This window comes from Mauremys mutica, chromosome 12, assembly GCF_020497125.1.
Source record: "Mauremys mutica isolate MM-2020 ecotype Southern chromosome 12, ASM2049712v1, whole genome shotgun sequence".
Lineage (NCBI taxonomy): Eukaryota > Metazoa > Chordata > Testudines > Geoemydidae > Mauremys > Mauremys mutica.
The window spans coordinates 22466730-22485189 of NC_059083.1; the positions used below are offsets into that span (position 1 = coordinate 22466730).

The 18460-nt window shown below is 54.7% G+C and overlaps 2 protein-coding genes across 3 annotated transcripts in view; both read right to left on the minus strand.

Moving 5' to 3' along the window:
• Positions 1-324: 324 nt before the first annotated feature.
• Positions 325-12237, minus strand: LOC123344851 (zinc finger protein RFP-like). Of its 2 annotated transcripts, none has more exons than XM_044981348.1 (7): positions 11625-12237; positions 8122-8217; positions 7321-7506; positions 5819-5841; positions 4986-5101; positions 2841-2900; positions 325-1166 (listed from the first exon to the last, which is right to left on the minus strand). In XM_044981348.1, the coding sequence occupies exons 1-7, from the start codon at positions 12039-12041 to the stop codon at positions 649-651; spliced, it is 1416 nt and encodes a 471-aa protein (XP_044837283.1). In that variant the 5' UTR covers positions 12042-12237; the 3' UTR covers positions 325-648. The 2 variants fall into 2 exon arrangements, with proteins under 2 accessions (XP_044837283.1, XP_044837282.1); XM_044981347.1 differs by having other exon boundaries at positions 328-1166; positions 7321-7551; positions 11625-12236.
• A 4874-nt stretch (positions 12238-17111) lies between these two features.
• The window catches only part of LOC123344889 (zinc finger protein RFP-like), an 86823-nt gene continuing 85474 nt past the window's right edge, over positions 17112-18460 (minus strand). The window contains exon 6 of the mRNA XM_044981383.1: positions 17112-17673. Coding sequence (XP_044837318.1) covers positions 17159-17673 — 515 coding nt within the window. The 3' untranslated portion in view covers positions 17112-17158. The remainder of the gene's footprint in view (positions 17674-18460) is intronic.

Below are 18460 nucleotides of genomic sequence, written 5' to 3' on the forward strand. Positions count from 1 at the left end.
CCCCAACTACTGAGAACAGTTTTCTTTATGGCACTAAAATTGAACCAATGGCCAGGAATTAATATAGGGAATTAATGAGTTACAGTCTCACTTTCATAAACATGTAATAAATCTCCCCGCCCCGCTCATGTTCCCTTTCCTTTCGTACTGTCCTTTTCTAGTCATCATTGTTCTAGCCTCACTTCCCATCCCTGTTTATTTCCCTGTGTCTCTCCTCCCTGTCACAGATCACCCCATCACCTGCTCCCTTCTTTCCCTGATCTTATCCCTTCCCCTCCTGCTGATCCTGGGCTGGGAGCCCCCAGTGAAATCTAAGGACACAGATCTGTACAAAACGCTCCCTGCTGCTGCTGCTGCTTCTCCCCACTCCCCAAACCCTGATTGATTCATGCTGTGTCCCTGCCACCCCCACCTCTGCCTGTCCCCTGCCCGGCTATTAGTGCTACCCCCTGCCCAGCCCCCACCTCTGCCCCTCAGGGCCCCTCCTGCAGCCCCAGGGGTCTTCCCCCTCCTCCCCCATCCCTGAGGCTGCCGAGAGGGAGGGGAGGTGCTTCCAGGGGCCATAGAGATGAGGAGCCAGAGGTCATACAGACTGGACTGTGTGTGTCTAGAGAGGCTGATTTCCGGTTCCTGCCTCTGCTGCATGTCTCAGGGACACAGGCAGAGCCGTGATCCTGGCCCCACAAAGAACCAGGGTCGGATTCTCCCCCCAAAGTCGGAGTCCGGCGGGAAAGTGAAGATTGGGGCCTCGTCACCAGCATCGATAAATGTCACCTGCCCCCGGTCACAGTCCAGACAAACCCGGATCCTGCTGGGGGTCCGGCTCAGGGGCAGGGGGGTCACACAGTAGGTGAGAGCTTGGAACTGACCAAGCCAGTGCCGCTCCACAGCCCAGATACCCCCATCAGGGTGATACCTGATCCTTCCCTTCCTCCTCACAGACTCTCTGGCCACCCCCACAGCCCAGTCTCTCCGACCCCCCACCTCCACCTCCCAGCAATGTCTCCCCGAGGTGAATCCCTCACAGCCCAGCACACACAGCGCAGTGTCAAATCTCTCAGGGTTGTTGGGCAGTCGCTGTCGTGTGTCTCCCCATCTCACACTTTTCCGATCCTCAGACAGGACAAGGTTGGGATGAGCCGTGTCTGGATCCAGAGTCACATTCACTGGAGAGAGAATCAGAGCGTTAGGGGCAGAGCTCAGCCCTGGGGAAATCTGGGGCCATTTCTCACACTCCCCAGCAGCCCCGTTCAGGCTGGGACAGTCCCGGATCCCAGGGAACTGCCTCTGTGCTGGACACCTGAGGGTACGTCTAGACTACCCGCTGTATCGGCGGGTAGTGATCGATTGAGACACAATATATCGATCCCCAAACGCGCTCCTGTTGACTCCGGAATTCCACCAGCATGAACGGCGGTAGCGCAGTCGACAGGGGGAGCCAGGGACGTCGATCCCACGCCGTGAGGACGAGAGGTAAATCGATCTAAGATACTTCAACTTCAGCTACGCTATTCACGTAGCTGAATTTGCGTATCTGAGATTGACCCCCCCCGGTGTAGACCAGCCCTGAGACTGAGCAGAGATGTCACTGCAGCTCCTCAGTCTTTGTAACGGGTCCCACTTCATTAGTTTCTCATTTATCACAGAGGCTTCAGCTCCCACATCCCGCTGCTGGTGTTGCCCCATTCCCAGCAGCACAGACACAGCCAAGAAGGTGTCAGAAGTTTTTATTGAGGGAGCAGAAGTGGCAGGCACCAGCTTTAAACCCCAGAGGGAAGCTCCCTCCCTAATGCAGCCTCCAGTCCCAGGCCAGGGAACAAAGAGGAAGGTGCAGCAATGGGGAACAGCCACTTAAGACCAGAGAGTAGGAGGTGGCTCTGGGTGGGGTAGCACCATCTCCAGCCTAGAGCGAAAGGAGGAGCTGACAGTCTCACAGGAAGAGCATCTCCCCAATCCAGGAAGCAGGGAGCAGCTCCAATGGGAGAGCCCATCCCTGCCCAGAGGAAAGGCAGGATGTTGGAGAAGAGCGATGGTGGAGCCGCTGCACCGGGGTGAAGCAGAGCGATGTGGCAGGGAGCTCTGTTCAGGAGCGTCTCAGTTAAGAGTGTTTCTGTTCATCAGAATGGGCATGAACTCAGCACTAAGGGTGGTGTCAGGACTGTTTTTGTGTCCCCGCCTGCTCCATGGCCCTGACTGAGGCCCTGCCCCCTGGCCAGGCTGGGAGACTTGCCCGCTATGGAGAGCCCCTGACACTCCACCTGCCCTGGACATGGGTCCATGGGCCTTTGGCAGCAGTCCCCAGCCCATATCCCCACTCCCCGGGGTGCACCACCCTGGGCAGGTGGAGGATCCAGGGCTACCCAGTGCAGTCCCTGGATGGCAGCCTGGTTCTGGCTTCTGGCCTGGCCAGGGCCTCAAGGAAAGAGGAGCAGGGGTGGGGCCATTGAGAGAGGCCAGCACCAGGAAGAGATTGGTGCTGCGGGCAGGGGCTGCACTACACAGAGAGGAGCTGCTCAGCTGCCCTGCCCTAAGCATAGATACTGCCTGCCATGCTCCACCCCTGCCAAGGCTTGCAGTGTGGGGGGGCAACGTGGCCCTCTTCCCCCAAACTATGCCCATGCTGAAAAGTGTCCTGGTCATCCCACCTTTAAAAGTGTGTGTGTGTGTTGTGGGGGCAGACATGGGCCCCTGGATCTCCTTACCGTTTAATGTGTTATTTTTAGGGCTGTGTGTGTCATGGTCGCTGTCAGTTTGGTTGGTAACTTTAGCTACAATCTCATGAAGACGTTTTCTCTGGAATTTTCTCATAATTTAAAGGCAATCTTCTCCCGCAGACTCACCCTCTCTGTGTGCTCCAAATGATCCTCCCCTTTTTCTCTCCAGTTCAGACGGCAGAGTGTCTTGGGGGAGAAAGGAGAAGAGAGGTGAGATTTCAGACTTTCATATTCATAAGAGCATCCCACACTGAAACTGTTTTATAATTATGAGAGAGAAACAGACAGAGGCCCAGAGACACACTCAGGTATTTAATATAAAAAGGTCTGAAATCTATTTTCCCCTCTCAATCAGGCATCTCTCAGTAATGGAGCCAGCAGCCTTACAGCCTCACAACTATCCCAGGACACACAATCTGTAGGAGATTTACTTTTCCCTCCTCATCCCCTCCGTCCCTTCAGACTCCAGTTGGTTTGACTCATTCACTTACTGCCTTTTGTCGTAACCTAGACCCAGATCATACAAAGACTTTGGCATAAAGGTAACTTTACCCACTTGGGTCCCTTTGACACTAATGGGATGTTCAGAGTTTATGAAATCTTGGCTCTAACTGTGAGATGTTGGGTCTGTTTACTCAGCGCCTCTACAGAGAGCAGCACGACGGGACCTCGTCCTCCATAGGCAGAAGTGGAAATAATAGTAAAATTATTTTATCAAGGTGGAAATTGAGGTGGGGGAGGGTTGGCTCAAAGGGTCCGATTCCCCCCTGTACCGGGAAAAGGAGAGAGGGGAGGGGCCATGTGTGACTCTGCTGTTCAGTGGCTGCAGGGGCCGGTGCAGACCTTGGCACAGGCTGAGGAAGTTCTGAAGCCAGCCAGAGCTACATCCCTGTGACAATGGCCCCCATGTGTCTTGCCCAGCGTGCAGAGTGTCAGAGGCCCAGCTTTACACTGCCCACCTCCCTCTGTCCCTCGTCCACCCCCTCCCTCTTCCACCCGCCCTCACCAACCCCACCCCATTGCCAGCCCTCTCAGGAACACGCCTTGGGCCTACAACTGCTGTGGAGGAGGCACCAGAGGCTCCTGTGCTGAAGGGATCCCTGACCATAGGGGAGGGGCTTTCTCCTTCCCTGCAGCCCATTTGGCCGAAACTAGCTGCAAACGGGACCAGAGCTCAGTGATGTGCTGGATCCACTTTGAGAAATGTGCCCCATGGCTGGTGATGGGGCAGTAGACGGGGAGGGCTCTGAGCTATAGAGAATTCTTTACCACGTGTCTGGCTGTTGGGTCTTGCCAAAATGCTCTGTATTCAACTGACCATCATATCTGGGGTGGGGAAGGAATTTCCCCCCAAGTCAGATTGACAGAGAGCCTGGGGATTTTTTTCCTTCCTTCCTCTGCAGCGTGGGGCACGGGTCAGTTGCAGTTTTAGCCTAGAGTCAATGGTGGATTCTGTGTAACTTGTGTAGCGAGGCAGTTACCCTGTTCCTGGGATAAAACGAGGTAAAAGGTGAAAAGCAGCTGAGGTCGGCTGACTGGGGAGGCAGCCACAGCTGGGGCCACACCCATTTAGGTCACAACTGGCCCTGATCAAAGGGCTGGGAGCTAGGCAGGCAAGAGTCTCACTGCAGGGCTGCCTGGGAGCACAGGGTACCTTACACAGAGCAGGGCTGGGGTAGGGCAGGCAGAGCTGGGGAGCTCTGGCCTGGCAAGTCCCCAGGCTGAGGCCTTGTTAAGGGCCAGGGATGGTACTAGGGCTAGAAAGGCAGTAGGTGCAACCCCCTTGCTAATGATGAGTGGACATTGTGGACTGCAGGCTGCCCCAGAGAAAGGGGGCTAGATGACTGGCAGTAACCACTGAGGCAAGGTGGGTATAGAGGGTTGGGATGCCCCTGGGAGAGGAGACCCAGAGTGTGGGGGTACTGCTGTGGGCGCTCTGCAGCGGGAAAGCTAATTCCCTGACTGACCAGCAGGAGGCGCCACACTGCTGAGTGCTCAACCAGTTACACTTGAAGTTATAAAATCATGTTTTGAGAACTTCAGTAACTTGGCCAGAGGTTAGGGGTCAATTGCAGGAGTGGGTGGGTGAGATTCTGTGGCCTGCAGTGTGCAGTTGGTCAGACTGGATGATCATGATGGTCCCTTCTGGCCTTAAAGTCTTTGAGTCATTTCTTAATTTAACAGCATCATCTAAGTGTGAACCAATTGATCAGCACCATTCTCTTCTCAGAGGCTCATCCCAATTTCCATTCCTAGATCCCTTCTAAGTACCTTTGAACTTCCCCAGAATCTCCATTAGCACCATCGTTTTCTGGCAGAAACCACTGACTAGCTCTTCCAGTTCAGGAGAAATCTCCTCTGGCTGCTGGAACTTCCCCTTCTCACACCTGGAGGGAAACAATTTCACGTGATTATATTTTACTGTGTGACTCATTATAAGTTCTGGCTAGTGAGTCGCTGCTCTCATGGGCCTGGAGTTAGAATTCCTCGACTTCTCCCAGCCTCAGCGCAGGTGCAACACAACCCAGGGCCAAGCAGTCTTCCCTTCAAAAGTCATTAATATTCTTCAACTCTGGTCTGGAGAGATCAGCTCTGGGGACAAAAGGGGAATTGAGTCTCCATGGCCAATTCACTCCTTGGCCTCCATGCTCTGAGGGACAGGAGGTTCCCAGGTGAAGTGCTGTAAAAATCTGCCTCTAGGAACTAGACTGAGACACCAACTACCCCTTCCCCAGCTCATTTCTCACAGGTCTCCAAACAGCCCTGAGATGGGGAAAGGCTCTTGAAAACTACTGCCCTGGGCTGAATAGTGACCAGCACCCAGCAGTGACAGGCCCATATTCCATCCCCACAATCCTGAGGCACCCTGTCCCCCAGGGATGTGACATCTCTACAAAATACTTGAGGTCAGCCTTTCCCACTGACTGGAGAATTCCAGAATCTTCTGTACAAGAGTTAGCACCCCAGGATGGAGCTGATCAGAGAGATTTGTATCCAACTCGTTATCTCCCCACTCATTTTGATGTAGAGCCCTGGGAAGATGCAGCGCTACCCTCATCATCAAGCTCTTTCCCAGCATTGTGGAGTGCGACGGAGCCACATACCTGCTCAAGGTGGTTCTGACATCCTAGAAGAGAGAGAGACAAAATAATTTCAGTCCTCTCTGACACACACACACAGGGGATTCCAGGGAAGGGATTTAAGAAGTATGGGGGAAGAGACCCTGCCCTGGCCCCAGGGCCATTGATTCCCTGAGCTAATGGGGCTTTTCCATCTTTTATATCTCTGTGACTCTGCTACAAATAATACTCACTTAGATGTCAGCAATGCACATGCCGAGTTACACTGGGATCTCCGACTGCTGGACTCTAGTGCTTATGATTCAGCAGCCCGCTCCTCCCTCTGTGGGGGTCTGGCATGTTTCTAATGATGAGTGCCGGTTTCCAATTGTCCCTGGGGGTGCTCAACCCCATGCCCCACCTCCACTCCAAACCTTTCCCCAATGCCACACCCCAACCCAACTCTTCCCCCTCCCACTCAACCTCCACACTGTCTCTTCCTCACCTCCTCTTGTGAGCTGCCATAAATATAAAGCAACGAGTCACATAAAATACCTCCCTGCAGCTGTACTGAATCGCTTTACCTCTAAGGGGTTAAGAAGCTCAGATAACCTGGTTGGCTCCTGACCAGAAGGACCGATAAGGAAAGAAGATACTTTCAAATCTGGTGGCTTGCAGGAGGTTTTGTTTGGGCTCTGTTTGTTTGTTCCCTCTCCTGATACAGAGATAGACCAAGCAGGGACAACATCTCCTGAAAACCTACCTGAAAAGATCCATCTAAGATTACAAAAATTCTGACTAAGGCAAGGAAATGTGTTAGGTTATTTTTTGTTTTAGCTTGTGAATTGTCCCTATGCGAAGAGGTAGTTTTATTCCTGTTTTTGTAACTGTGAAGCTGAGTCCAGAGGGGAGTCCTCTCTTTTAAATCTTTTTATTACCCTGTAAAATTACCTTCCATCCTGATTTTGCAGGTGTGATTCTTGTACTTTTTTCTTTATTATAAAGTTCTTCTTTAAAGAACCTGATTGATTTTAGTGTCCTAAAGATAAGGGTCTGGTCTGTACTTTCATTAAAGGGAATTGGTTGGTATATTATTCTCAAGCCTCCACAGGAAATGGGGTGAAGGCGCTTGGGGGGATATTTGCGGGAAATAGGGATTCCAAGTGACCCATCTCTGAATGTTTGTTTAAAATCAGTTGGTGGTGGTGGCAGCAATACCGTCCAAGGACAAGGAAAGGAATTTGTGCCTTGGGGAAGTTTTTAACCTAAACTGATGGAATATAAGATTAGGGGGTCTTTCATGTGGGTCCCCACATCTGTACCCCAGAGCTCAAAGTGGGGAGGAAATCCTAACCTGAGCACACTCCCTCCCCACTCCTCCCGCTCCCTCCTAGCATCTCCTGCACACAGTGGAACAGCTGATTGCAGCAGGCAGATGGTGCTGGAAGAAGGGGGAGGAGTTGATCAGCAAGGCTGAAGGTGGGTAGCACTGAGGGGGAGAGCTGGCTGTCCTGGAGCACCCACCTATGTTTCTCAATCAGTCTAACCTGTAGGAATTCACTCGCTGGCTTCTGACACTTCCCCTCCAGCTCACGGATCAGCTCACTGAGATAGGAAATCTGCTCGGAGAGTTTACTGACATTTTCATTCTGGATCCTCACAATCTCCTTGTCCAGCTTCTCCAGCTGGGCCAGCAGGAGTCGCTCTTGTTCCTCCAGGAACTGCTGCAGTTGCTGAAATTCAGACACAATCTTCTGCCTCTCGGTTTGTGTTTGTTTCTGTAAGAAACAGGGCAAGGGCTGGTCAGGGACATGGATGGAGCCCAGGGTCCTTTCATGGAGAGCTGAGTGTGCAGGAGGGCGATTTTCTGTGAAAATCCTACAATTTCTGACATTTAACTCTACCCTGTGGGTACTAGGCAGGGGATTCTCTCACACCTTCCCCTTTGGCCCCTGTGTCCCTGTGAAAGGGAAGTTTCTCTGTCAGTCATGGTCAGCATCTTCTGTTATTTATGGTCTGTGGAAATTCAGACCCAGAGCAGCAGGAGGCAGGACTCAGCACTACACTGACAGAGACGTCAGGGGAGTTAAAAGAAACAAACATTTTAAAAATGCACAAAATGTCTAGACCCAGTGGACAGCACTTCACAGGGACATTCAGTTCACTTGGGGGGATTTCTGGGTAAGCCACAAAGCTTAGGGCTTGTCTACACATGAATCAAACCCAACAATCCATGGTCATGGAGAAACACACACATAAGCCCATGTTCACCAAGGCCACACAGGAGTTTGCCTCCAAACAGGCCTCCCACTACCAGTCCCTGCTGGTTCATAACAACAGGCACCTACCAGATACTCCCGGCTATTCCCCTCTCCAGTCGCTTTCAATCCCAGCAGCTTTTCTCTCTCTTCCCTCAGAGTCTTCAAATGGGCCTGGATTCTTTCCTGAAGAAACAGAAATGATTTGGGAGGTTTCATCTGGATAGTTGAGAGGTGCTTGGAAGTGGGTGTTTTTCCACCTGAAACCCAAGATGACTGTGGTTCTAATCGCTTTGTGACATCAGGACCACCAAGGAGATCAAACCTCATTAATAGAGACTGGGAGCGTGTCACATTCAGACTCATTACCAATTCCGGTTCAGTGTTTTTAGTAATTAGAGATATCAATGATACCCAAGCTTTACTGTAAAAGCAGCAAAGAGTCCTGTGGCACCTTATAGACTAACAGATGTTTTGCAGCATGAGCTTTTGTGGGTGAATACCCACTTCTTCGGTATTATGCTGCAAAACGTCTGTTAGTCTATAAGGTGCCACAGGACTCTTTGCTGCCTTTACAGATCCAGACTAACACGGCTACCCCTCTGATGCTTGACAAGCTTTACTGGTATTTGTGAACTGATTAGTGGTACAGAGCATAACAGGGCACTGGAGTTACATGGGGGTGAATCAATAAACCTGTTTTGTAGGTTTAAAGAACCAAGTGATACAAATCCTCGAAGCCACCCAGGTTTCACCCTTGAAGCCCTGGGGACTGCACTGGTTGGGCAGAGCTGGTTTAAGCACCAGGGCAAACCCCATGAGACGTTGGGAGGCCATTCGTCTGGTTTGAAGCTGCGCAATCCCAGTTTTGTGGAGCACTGTCCCTGTCCGGTAGGGACTCGGCACTGAACGTGGCTTTGTCTGGTGCAAAAGGGAGAGGAGGAGACGGAGGATGCAGGAGGACACCCATGAGGATGGGAGTGGCACCTTCATGCAGAATGATGCAGGCAGGTGGCACGCTGAAAAAAGCGGTGGTGGGGCCCTCACAGGGTGAGTGATACTAGTGTGGACGGGCCCATGCAGGCAGGCGTGGGCATGTCCGATGTTCTGGGGATGCCTCAGTGAACTCCCTAATTAGACATGATGCAGATTTGTATAAAGAACGGCTTTGGGTTTGCCCTACGACTGTCCTAAAGCCTTTCCGTGGCAATGCCCCCTGGGCAAATGCCCCACTGTCCCATTCCCTGGTAAAGATCCCGGAAGCAGTGCATTCTGGGAGATTTCAAAAGGCTGCCTGGTGGGACTCATGCAGGGGTTTCAAACTCAAATGACCACGAGGCCACATGAGGACTAGTACATTGGCCTGAGGGCCGCATTACTGACACCTCCTCCCACCACCCTCAGCCCTGCCCTCACTCCACCCCTTCCCTGCCCCCATTCCAACCCCTTCCCCGAAATCCCCACCCCAACTCCGCCCCCTCCCTGCCCCCAGCGGGTGCAGGAGGGGTGTGGGGTGAGGCAGGGGCTCAGGGCAGGGAGTTGGGGTGTGGGGTGCAGGAGGGAAAAAGGGTGCAGCAGGGGGTTCAGGGCAGGGAGTTAGGGTGCAGGAGGGGTGTGGCAGGGGGCTCAGGGCAATGGGTTGGGGTGTGAGGTGCAGCAGGGGGTTCAGGGCAGGAGGTTGGGTGCAGAGTGCGGCAGGCAGCTCAGGGAAGGGGGTTGGGGTGCAGGAGGGGTGCAGCAAGGGCTCTGTCCCAGCGTGCACTGGGGAAAGGGCAGGCTCTGCCTGCCCTGCCCCTGCGCCACTCCGGGAAGCCGCTGGAATGTGCGGGAGCAGGAGCATGGGGCGTGTGTGTTGCTGTTGCTTCAGGCACTGCCCCCAGCATCTCCCATTGGTTGGGAACGGGGAACCGCAGCCAATGGGATCTGCTGCGGGTGGTGCCTGAAGCAACAGCAACACACACACCCCTGCGCCTCTGCTCCCCCAGGTTCCGTCCGCTTCCCGGAGCGGCGCCGGGGCAGAGCCGGCCGACAGGAAGGGAATCTGCCCTGACCCTGGTGCGTGTGGGGCCGGAGCCGCTCTAGATAAACGCTGGGGGGAGGCCACGAGGAGCTCGCGGGCCACAGAAAATAACCTCGCGGGGGCGTGTTTGAGACCCTGGACTAATGGAACCACTTTGGCTGGTCCTTGCCCACGTACACAACAGAACAGGTCAGACTGGCACCAGTCAGCTCCAGCCTGGGGTTGGTTTTGATACAACCCAGTGTAATCCCAGTGGTACTTGGCATGGACCTGAGCTGTCTGGAGCCCTTTTGTGTAAGGACTGAAGGTGCTCGGGGTCCCACACAGCGTTTAGCCCAGTGATCTCCTCTAGTGCAGGCCGGCAGCATCTGAGTTAAATCCCTCGTGGAGCGACACAGGAGTTCAGAATCCCAGTGAGAAACCTCCTCTCCCTGGTGGGCCTGGGACCTTTATCAAGGCGTCTCTCCCTCCTAACGGAGACACTTCGTCACTGGGTGGGGCTGATGCTAAGATAGCAGCATGGCAAAGTGATTCAGGCCTTGGACTGGGTCTGGGGAGATCTGGGTTCTATGCTAAGCTCTGTCACTGACATGCTGGGTGATTGTGTGCAACTCACTGCCCCAGTTTGTGCCTCAGTTTCCCTTTCCACCTTTTGTCTAGCTAGACCAGTGGTCACCTACCAGTCGATTGCAATTGACTAGTAGATCCTGGAGATTCTCCCAGTCGATCACGATCTCCGGCAGCGCAGGCAGGCTCCCTGCCTGCCCCAGCCGTGCCGCACTCCCAGACGTGGCCAGCATGTCCCCACAGCCTGGGGTGAGGGCAGCATTCCCCTCACGTGGCTCTCGCCTGCAAGGACCATCCCCGCAGCTCCCATTGGCCGGAAACGGGGAACTGTGGCCAATGGGAGCTGCGGGGGTGGTTCCTGCAGAGAGGGGCAGCGTGTGTAGCCACATGCTCCCCTCCAGGGGCCACAGGGGCACATTGGCCCCTTCCAGGAGTGGCGCAGGGTTGGGACAGGCAGGGAGCCTGCGTTAGCCCCGCTGCACTACTGACCGGGAGCAACCGGAGGTAAGTCAGTGCTGCCCAGCTGGAGCCAGCTTCCCTCACCCCCTCCTGCACCCTAACCCCCTACTCCAGCCCTGACCCTCCTCCCAGAACCAGCACCCCATATTCTTTTCTGCACCCCAACACTGCCCCAGCCTGGAGCCCCCTCCTGCACCCCAATCCCTTGCCCGAGGCTCAGCCCAGAGCCCGCACCCCCACCTGAATCCCAATCTCCTGCCACAGACCGGTGAACGTGAGTGAGGGTGGGGGAGAGCAATGGAGGGGGGGGGGTATGGAGTGAGCGGTGCTTCGGGAGGGGGGGAGGTGTAGATCCTGCTTTCAAGATTTGATATTTTGCCTCTGTTGGCACTGCCAGATCATTAATTTTGTTACAGCATCTCCCCACACAATGAAGACTTTACAGAGCTGAATGATGAGTCACACCCGTGACAGGGAACTCTCAGTGAAATTAGCCTGTCATTAAACACCCAAAGTTAACCCATTAAATTTGACAGCAATTCCCTACCTTGTACTCCTGGGCAGCCTCCTGGATGGGAACCACCCTGTGAGCGCGGTGAGCCCGGGACTCTCTGCAGATCACACAGATGGGGGTTTGATCCTCTTCACAGAACAGTTTCAGAGCCTCCTGGTGTCTCTCACACACCCCGTCCCCTCCTGCTCCTTTTGCTGCCTGTAAGCTCAACTGCTTGACGAGTTCTACGATATTTGCCAGCTGCCTGTTGGGCCTGAGGTTTCTCTGCTGCACAGTTTCTCTGCACTGAGGGCAGGAGGCGGCTGTATCGGATCCCTCCCAGCACTGGCTGATGCAGGCTCGGCAGAAATTGTGCCCACACTCCAGAGTGACAGGTTCTGTGAAATACTCCAGACAGACGGGACATGTAGCTTCCTCCTGGACACTTTCCACTGGGTTCTCTGCAGCCATGGCTCCCTCTGGGCAGTTTGTAACAGGCTTTGTTTCAAATTCCTGAATTCACACTATGCCCCGCCTGCAGCAGCAAGGGGGTGTTTCCTTGCCTGAAAATGACTCAGGCTGTTTGCAGAGCAGGAAGGACCCAAACAATTTCACCCCTGGAGGCTTTAGTGTAAAAATGTACAATCACACAGGTGATAGGTAACTTGCAGTGAAATCAGCATGTAATTAAAACCTCAAAGGGCTCTCGGCCTGCAATCAGCCCCTGAGTTGGTGGGGAGGGTCACTGGGGCATCCCCCTGTGAGGCTGAACCTGGAGGAGCAGGAGCTGGGTGTCTAAGGAGTGATAGTCAGGCTGGGCAGAATTTTGATTATAATATATTATTTTGACAGATAATCTTTATGTTAAGCAATTTTTATATTTATCGATTTAAACTTTCACAGCTGCACAACAATCTGGGTTTTAAGCATTTCATTCCAATTAAAATGTTCACGGTTGTGGGAAATTATGGGGGGGATCAGACAATATTTTGGTCAAACCAGAACTATTTAATGAGACTGGACACTGAGAGTCAAAAAGTTGAAGCTTTAGAACTGTTAAAATTATCTATGAGCAGGTAAATCTCCTCCTTCCCGCCAGCAGCTCCCCCTGGGTAGTAACCCAGAGCCTCTCCCATCACCACACAGACCGAGGCTGAAAGTCCATCTGATGGCAGCTCAGGGGCCTGTGGAATGTGCTGGGATCTCAGCCTGAGCCCAAATGGGGCAGGTGCCCCTGTAACACAACCACTCCCAGCAAGGCCCTGCCCCCATTTTCTCCCTGTTTGTCAGTCCAGGCAGAGAGACCAGGGACTGCAGGGAGACCAAGCTCCTGTCCCCCAGGTGAGGGCTGGGGCCCAATGGCCGAGGGCGGTGGGTGTGCGGGGAGCTCGCACTAGGGGCTGCAGGGTACCTGGTGTGGGATAAACAGAGACCTCTCAGGCCACTTGCCCATTGCGGCTGCAGGAGGGAATGTGGGGACAGACTGAGGAGGCCTGGGGCAGTCTGGGAAGCCGCCATCAGGGACAAGGAGAGGGAATTCAGCTGTGGCAGGGGAGCCGTGCTGGGCAGAGATGCTGCTGCGGATGCAGCTAGTTACCTGAGTCCAGCGTTGCAGCAGTTTAACAACGTGGTTAATAGACGTTGCAGCTCAGCAGAGGGAAGTGCTGATCTTTCCTTGGTCTCCGCAGGGCTTGAGATTTGCAGGCATCGTTCAAACACCTTTCCCCTGCTGCTCCCTCAGGTACCTGGGTCTTCACTCAGCATTGCAGAGCAGAGCAGATTCAGTGCTTTGGTACAGGGTTACAGGAAGGAAAAAGACTGGAATGGTGCATATCGTACCTGTCATTTCTCTCCCCGGGCCCTGGGGATGTACCGTGTGTAGCTGGTTACTTAGAGACATTCAGTCAGACAGCTGGGGTGATATTTTTGTGCTCTGCCCTATTCTCAGTAAATTATGACTTTTCAGGATCAGGACACTGACTCATTCGCTTTCTGGGTCTACTTGCTCAGTGTCTGCTCAGAGCTCAGCACCATGAGGCCCTCGTCCTCCATAGACTGTAATGCGAAGAGACACACAGGCATTGTATAGATGGGGAAACTGAGGCAGAGAGAGGGGTGGTTCAGTAGGCCCCCTACTCAGTGACTGCAAGGGCCAGTGCAGACCTTAGCAGCCAGAGCCGGCTCCAGGCACCAGCCTACCAAGCACGTGCTTGGGGCAGCACCTTGGGAGGAGGCGGCGATCGGGGTTTGGTTTTGTTGTTTTTGGTATGGACAGGCGGCGCTGGGCGGGGGGCGGGGACTTGGGCGTTGCGACGCAGCGCTCGGGCAGGGGACGGGCGGCGCTCTTTTTTTCTGCTTGAGGCAGCAGAAGTGTTAGAGCCGGCCCTGGAACTCTCTTGTGTTTTAGCTGGTTAAGTGAAAGAGCAATAATGTTGGATGTGTGCAAAGAGCTCTCCATGTGTTAAATGGTCACAATGTGCCCCCAGAGAGAATTCAGCTGAAAGCAGCAGGCTCTCACCTTAGCCTGGAGTTCTGAGAGACAGTGCATTCAGGCATGTGGGAGTCTGCAGGGTCAGCTCTGCACTATGGGTTAGGCAGCGGGTTTCACGCCTCAGGTAGGAGGCTAGAGAGCCTCCCAAGAATGTGCCCAGGGACCCCAAGACTGGAGCAGTGGATGGGCTCTGATCTAGTCCCAGAGGCTTGAATTATCTGGGGATCCTGGGGCCCAGTTGCTTGGGTTCCACTTACTGCAGTCCGGTGGCACCTAACCGGGTCTGGGATACACACACACACACACTAATAAACAGACACTTTCTCAGTACGCAACATTCAAACATCCTTAACTCTGACCACCTGAGTTCTGGTGACTATTTCTACATGTCTGAAATATTAAATTCAGAGACATGAATGGAGAGGTCTCCCCCTCAGGGCTGCCACATCCCTTTGCCTTGGGCTGAGGGGGGCTCTTTCCTGTTCCTGGATTAGGGAGAGTCTCTCCCTCCAGCGCTGCCACCTCCTGCTCCCTTTGTCTTCGGGTACAAGGGGTTCTGTTAATGGCTCTTCCTGGGCTGGGCAGACACTGTCTCCTGCTCTAGGTCTCTGGGCAGGGCCCGATTACCCATTAGGCTAATGTGGCTTTAGCCTTAGGCCCTCCTATTTTTTAGGCCCTACTGGTCAGGCAGGGGCCGGGCTGAGTGGGGTGGGGAGTGAGCTTGCTCAGGGAGCCCTGCTGGAGCCAGCAGCAAAGGCAGAGCAGCCCCCTGTGGCTTGGAAGCTGCTCAGCCGGCAGCCTGCTGCTTCCGTTCCCTCCTGTCTGTGTCTCCTGGCGCTGCAGGATCACACTCACAGGCGTGCACAGCACATTCCATTCGGGTGTGCACCCCGGGAATTTTATTTATTTATTTCTTTAAAGGCGAATATCTTAAAGGTTGGTGTGTGTGAGGGGGTGCGGTGTGCAGGAAGGGGCTCAGGACAGGGAGTTGGGGTGCAGGAGGGGTGCAAGGTGCAGGCAGGGGGCTCAGGACAGGGAGTTGGGGTGCAGGAGGGGTGCGAGGTGCAGGCAGGGGGCTCAGGACAGGGAGTTGGGGTGCAGGAGGGGTGCGAGGTGCAGGCAGGGGCCTCAGGGCAGAGAGTTGGGGGGCATGGTGCGGGAGGGGTTTGGGCTCTGACCTGGCGCCGCTTACCTGCAGCGGCGCGCTCCGTGCGTGCCTGCCCTGGCTCCACACTGCACCACTCACCACGTCCCTGCGTGGCCCCTGGGGTTGGGGGAGGGGCACAGGACTCTGAGTGCTGCCCTTGTCATGCCTCCAGGTACCTCCCTCGAAGCTCCCATTGGCCGCAGTTCCTGTTCCCAGCCTATGGGAGCTGCTGGGGGTGGTGCCTGGACCAACACATGGAGCCCTTTGCCTGCCCCCCGCCCCCAGGGGCCCCAGGGACCTGGTGCTGTGCCAGCCGCTTCTGAGAGCGGCGCGGGGCTGCGGTACCACAGGGGCCCGTCCCGGCCGGGGGAGCAGGGAGATGCAGCAGGAGAGGAGGCAGAAAAGCAGCGAGACAGACGGGAGAACCCCAGGGGACTGTCTGTGACTCCATGTTCAGCCTGTTCTAGTGCTTGAGTGTTCTCACTTGATACCTGGGAGGTGAGGTCTAAATACAGGACACACGACCAGTGGGAGTCTGTGCCCTGGTTTATAACTGTTTGCCCTGAGGTTGGTGCTCACGTTCATGAGCTGCTGCCCACAGCTCGATGGGAGAACTGAACATGGGTCTCCCAGGTGCCAGCTGAGTGCTCTCACCATGGGGCTGTTATAAGGCAGGTGATAGCACCAAAACCACCTCCTGCTTCTCTCCCCTCACCCTTTCCTGTGGAGCGAGGCAGGTGCTGACCTCATTCCAGCAAGAAACGCCTTAGGCGTCTGAGCCACCTGACTTCAGATGCTGGGTTCCCGTCTCTGGGTGGCTAAGCAGACGTAGACACCTCTCTGCAGCCCCGATTTAGGCACCTGTCTGTGAGAGGGGCAGGGCTTAGGACACCCCTCCCCCCTTGTCGCCTCTCCCATTGCCTAGCTGAGACGGCTCCCCGCCTAGTGAGCTGGCTTTTGTGAATCGCACTGTAAGGTGCCTGTGATGCCTATCCATTGTCTAGGGAGTTTAGCCCCTAACTCAGCTTTGCAGAGTTTGATTTTCTAGTTGCCAACAAATTAAGGACAGAGACAGAGCCCCGGCTGGAGCATGACACATCCCAGTAAACCCCAAACTATTAGGGGCACAATATTCCCTGTGGGGGTTGGGGGGGGCACAACCAAGTCAGGAAGCAAATCCCAGGACTCTGCCAGCAGCACCTGCAGCTGGGACAGTAAAGTGGAACAAACACAAAGAATCGTTTGTAAAGTTTTATTTACAGTCAGTAACTAAAGGTAGTAAGTAAATGGAGCCGAGAAGGAGCCTTAATAACCACAGCATGGAAAGGAGATTCCCCAACCACTGAGAACAGTTTTTTTAATGGCACAACAACAGGACAGTCGTCCCGGAATTAATACAGGGAATTAATGAGTTACAGTCTCACTTTCAGTAACATGTAACAAATCTCCCTGTCCCGCTCACGTTCCCTTTCCTTCCATACTGTCCTTTTCTATTCATTATTGTTCTAGCCTCACTTCCTATCCCCGTTTATTTCCCTGTGTCTCTCCTCCCTGTCACAGATCATCCCCCTTGGCTGCTCTCTTCTTTCCCTGATCTTATCCCTTCCCCTCGTGCTGATCCCGGGCTGGGAGCCCCCAGTGAGATCTAAGGACACAGATCTGTACAAAACGCTCCTGGCTGCTGCTGCTTCTCCCCAACCCTCGATTGATTCATGCTGTGTCCCTGCCACCCCCACCCCTGCCTGTGCCCTGCCTGGCTGTTAGTGTTGCCCCCTGCCCAGCCCCCACCTCTGCCCCTCAGGGCCCCTCTGCTCCTCCTGGGAGCAGCTTCCAGCAGCCATAGAGATGAGGGAGCAGGGGCTGGGTAGATGGGAGTCCTCCAAGATCATACATACTTGGGTCCATGAGGCTACAGAGGCTGATTTCCAGTTTCCCCCTCTGCTGTGTGTCTCAGGGACACAGGCTGAGCCGGGATCCTACCCCCACCCAGAGCCAGGGTTGGATTTTCTCCCCAGGGACGGAACCCGGCGGGAAAGTGAAGATCGGGGCCTCGTCACCAGCATCGATAAATGTCACCTGCCCCCGGTCACAGTCCAGACAAACCCAGATCCTGCTGGGGGCCCGGCTCAGGGGCAGGGGGGTCGCAGGGGAGGTGAGAGCGTGGAACTGACCCACCCACCACCCCACAGCCCAGATCCCCCCCTCAGGGCTACGGCTGATCTGTCCCTTCCTCCCCACAGACTCTCTGGCCACCCCCACAGCCCAGAATCGCCCACCCCCCACCTCCACCTCCCAGCAATGTCTCCCCGAGGTGAATCCCTCACAGCCCAGCACACAGAGATCAGAGTCAAATCTCTCAGGGTTGTTGGGCAGTTGCTGCCGTGTGTCTCCCCATCTCACACTTTTCCGATCCTCAGACAGGACGAGTTTGGGATGAGCCGTGTCTGGATCCAGAGTCACATTTGCTGGAGAGAGAGACAATCAGAGAGTTAGGGGTAGAGCTCGGCCCTGGGGGAGGTGGTGTCACTGACAGAATGTTCCCCAGCTGGGGAGTGACTCTGAATCTCCTTCCTGCAGGATTTACCCGGCTCTGAATGGGGAGCAGCTCTGAGATCTCAGCACAGTGCAGGGGAGAGTCACGCCCCTGGCAGAGCTGGGCCCTGCAGCAAAAGGGTCACTTGAGCCAGGTCTGGGACTCAGGCTCTTTCATGTCCTGCCGCACATCTCTCCAGGGAGGGGACTAGAGACCCACATGTCGGGAGGATGGGAAGGGGGCAACAGAGTGGTGAGAAAATGAGCTCCCTCCCCTCAGTGCTCACTGACCCGCCGTTGGGGGTCCCTGACGTTTCCCATCTTAAACCCCATATTCCCAGATAAGAAAGAGCATCACTGGGAGAGGAGAACAGATGCCATCACATAGGCTGCACCCTCAGCCTATATGAGAGCAAGGGGAGTGTTGGGGGAGAAGGAGCGGGAGGGGAAGGAGGGAGAGCAAGCAGAGAAGTGAATGGAGACATGAAGGAAGGGAACCCAGAGGTGGAGAAAACCATATTGGATGAGGAGGAGATGGGGCAGGGGAGGCCCAGGGCAGCAGGACGTGAAAGATTATAGAGGTTTGCTGTGAGGGTGAAAACAGCAACTCACCTGCCTGTTCCCTCCAAGCAGCCACCATCACCAAACCTCCAGGCCCTTCCACCTGCTCCCACTCCTACAGCCTCCGTACCAGCCCCATTCAGCTGACGGCCTGATGCT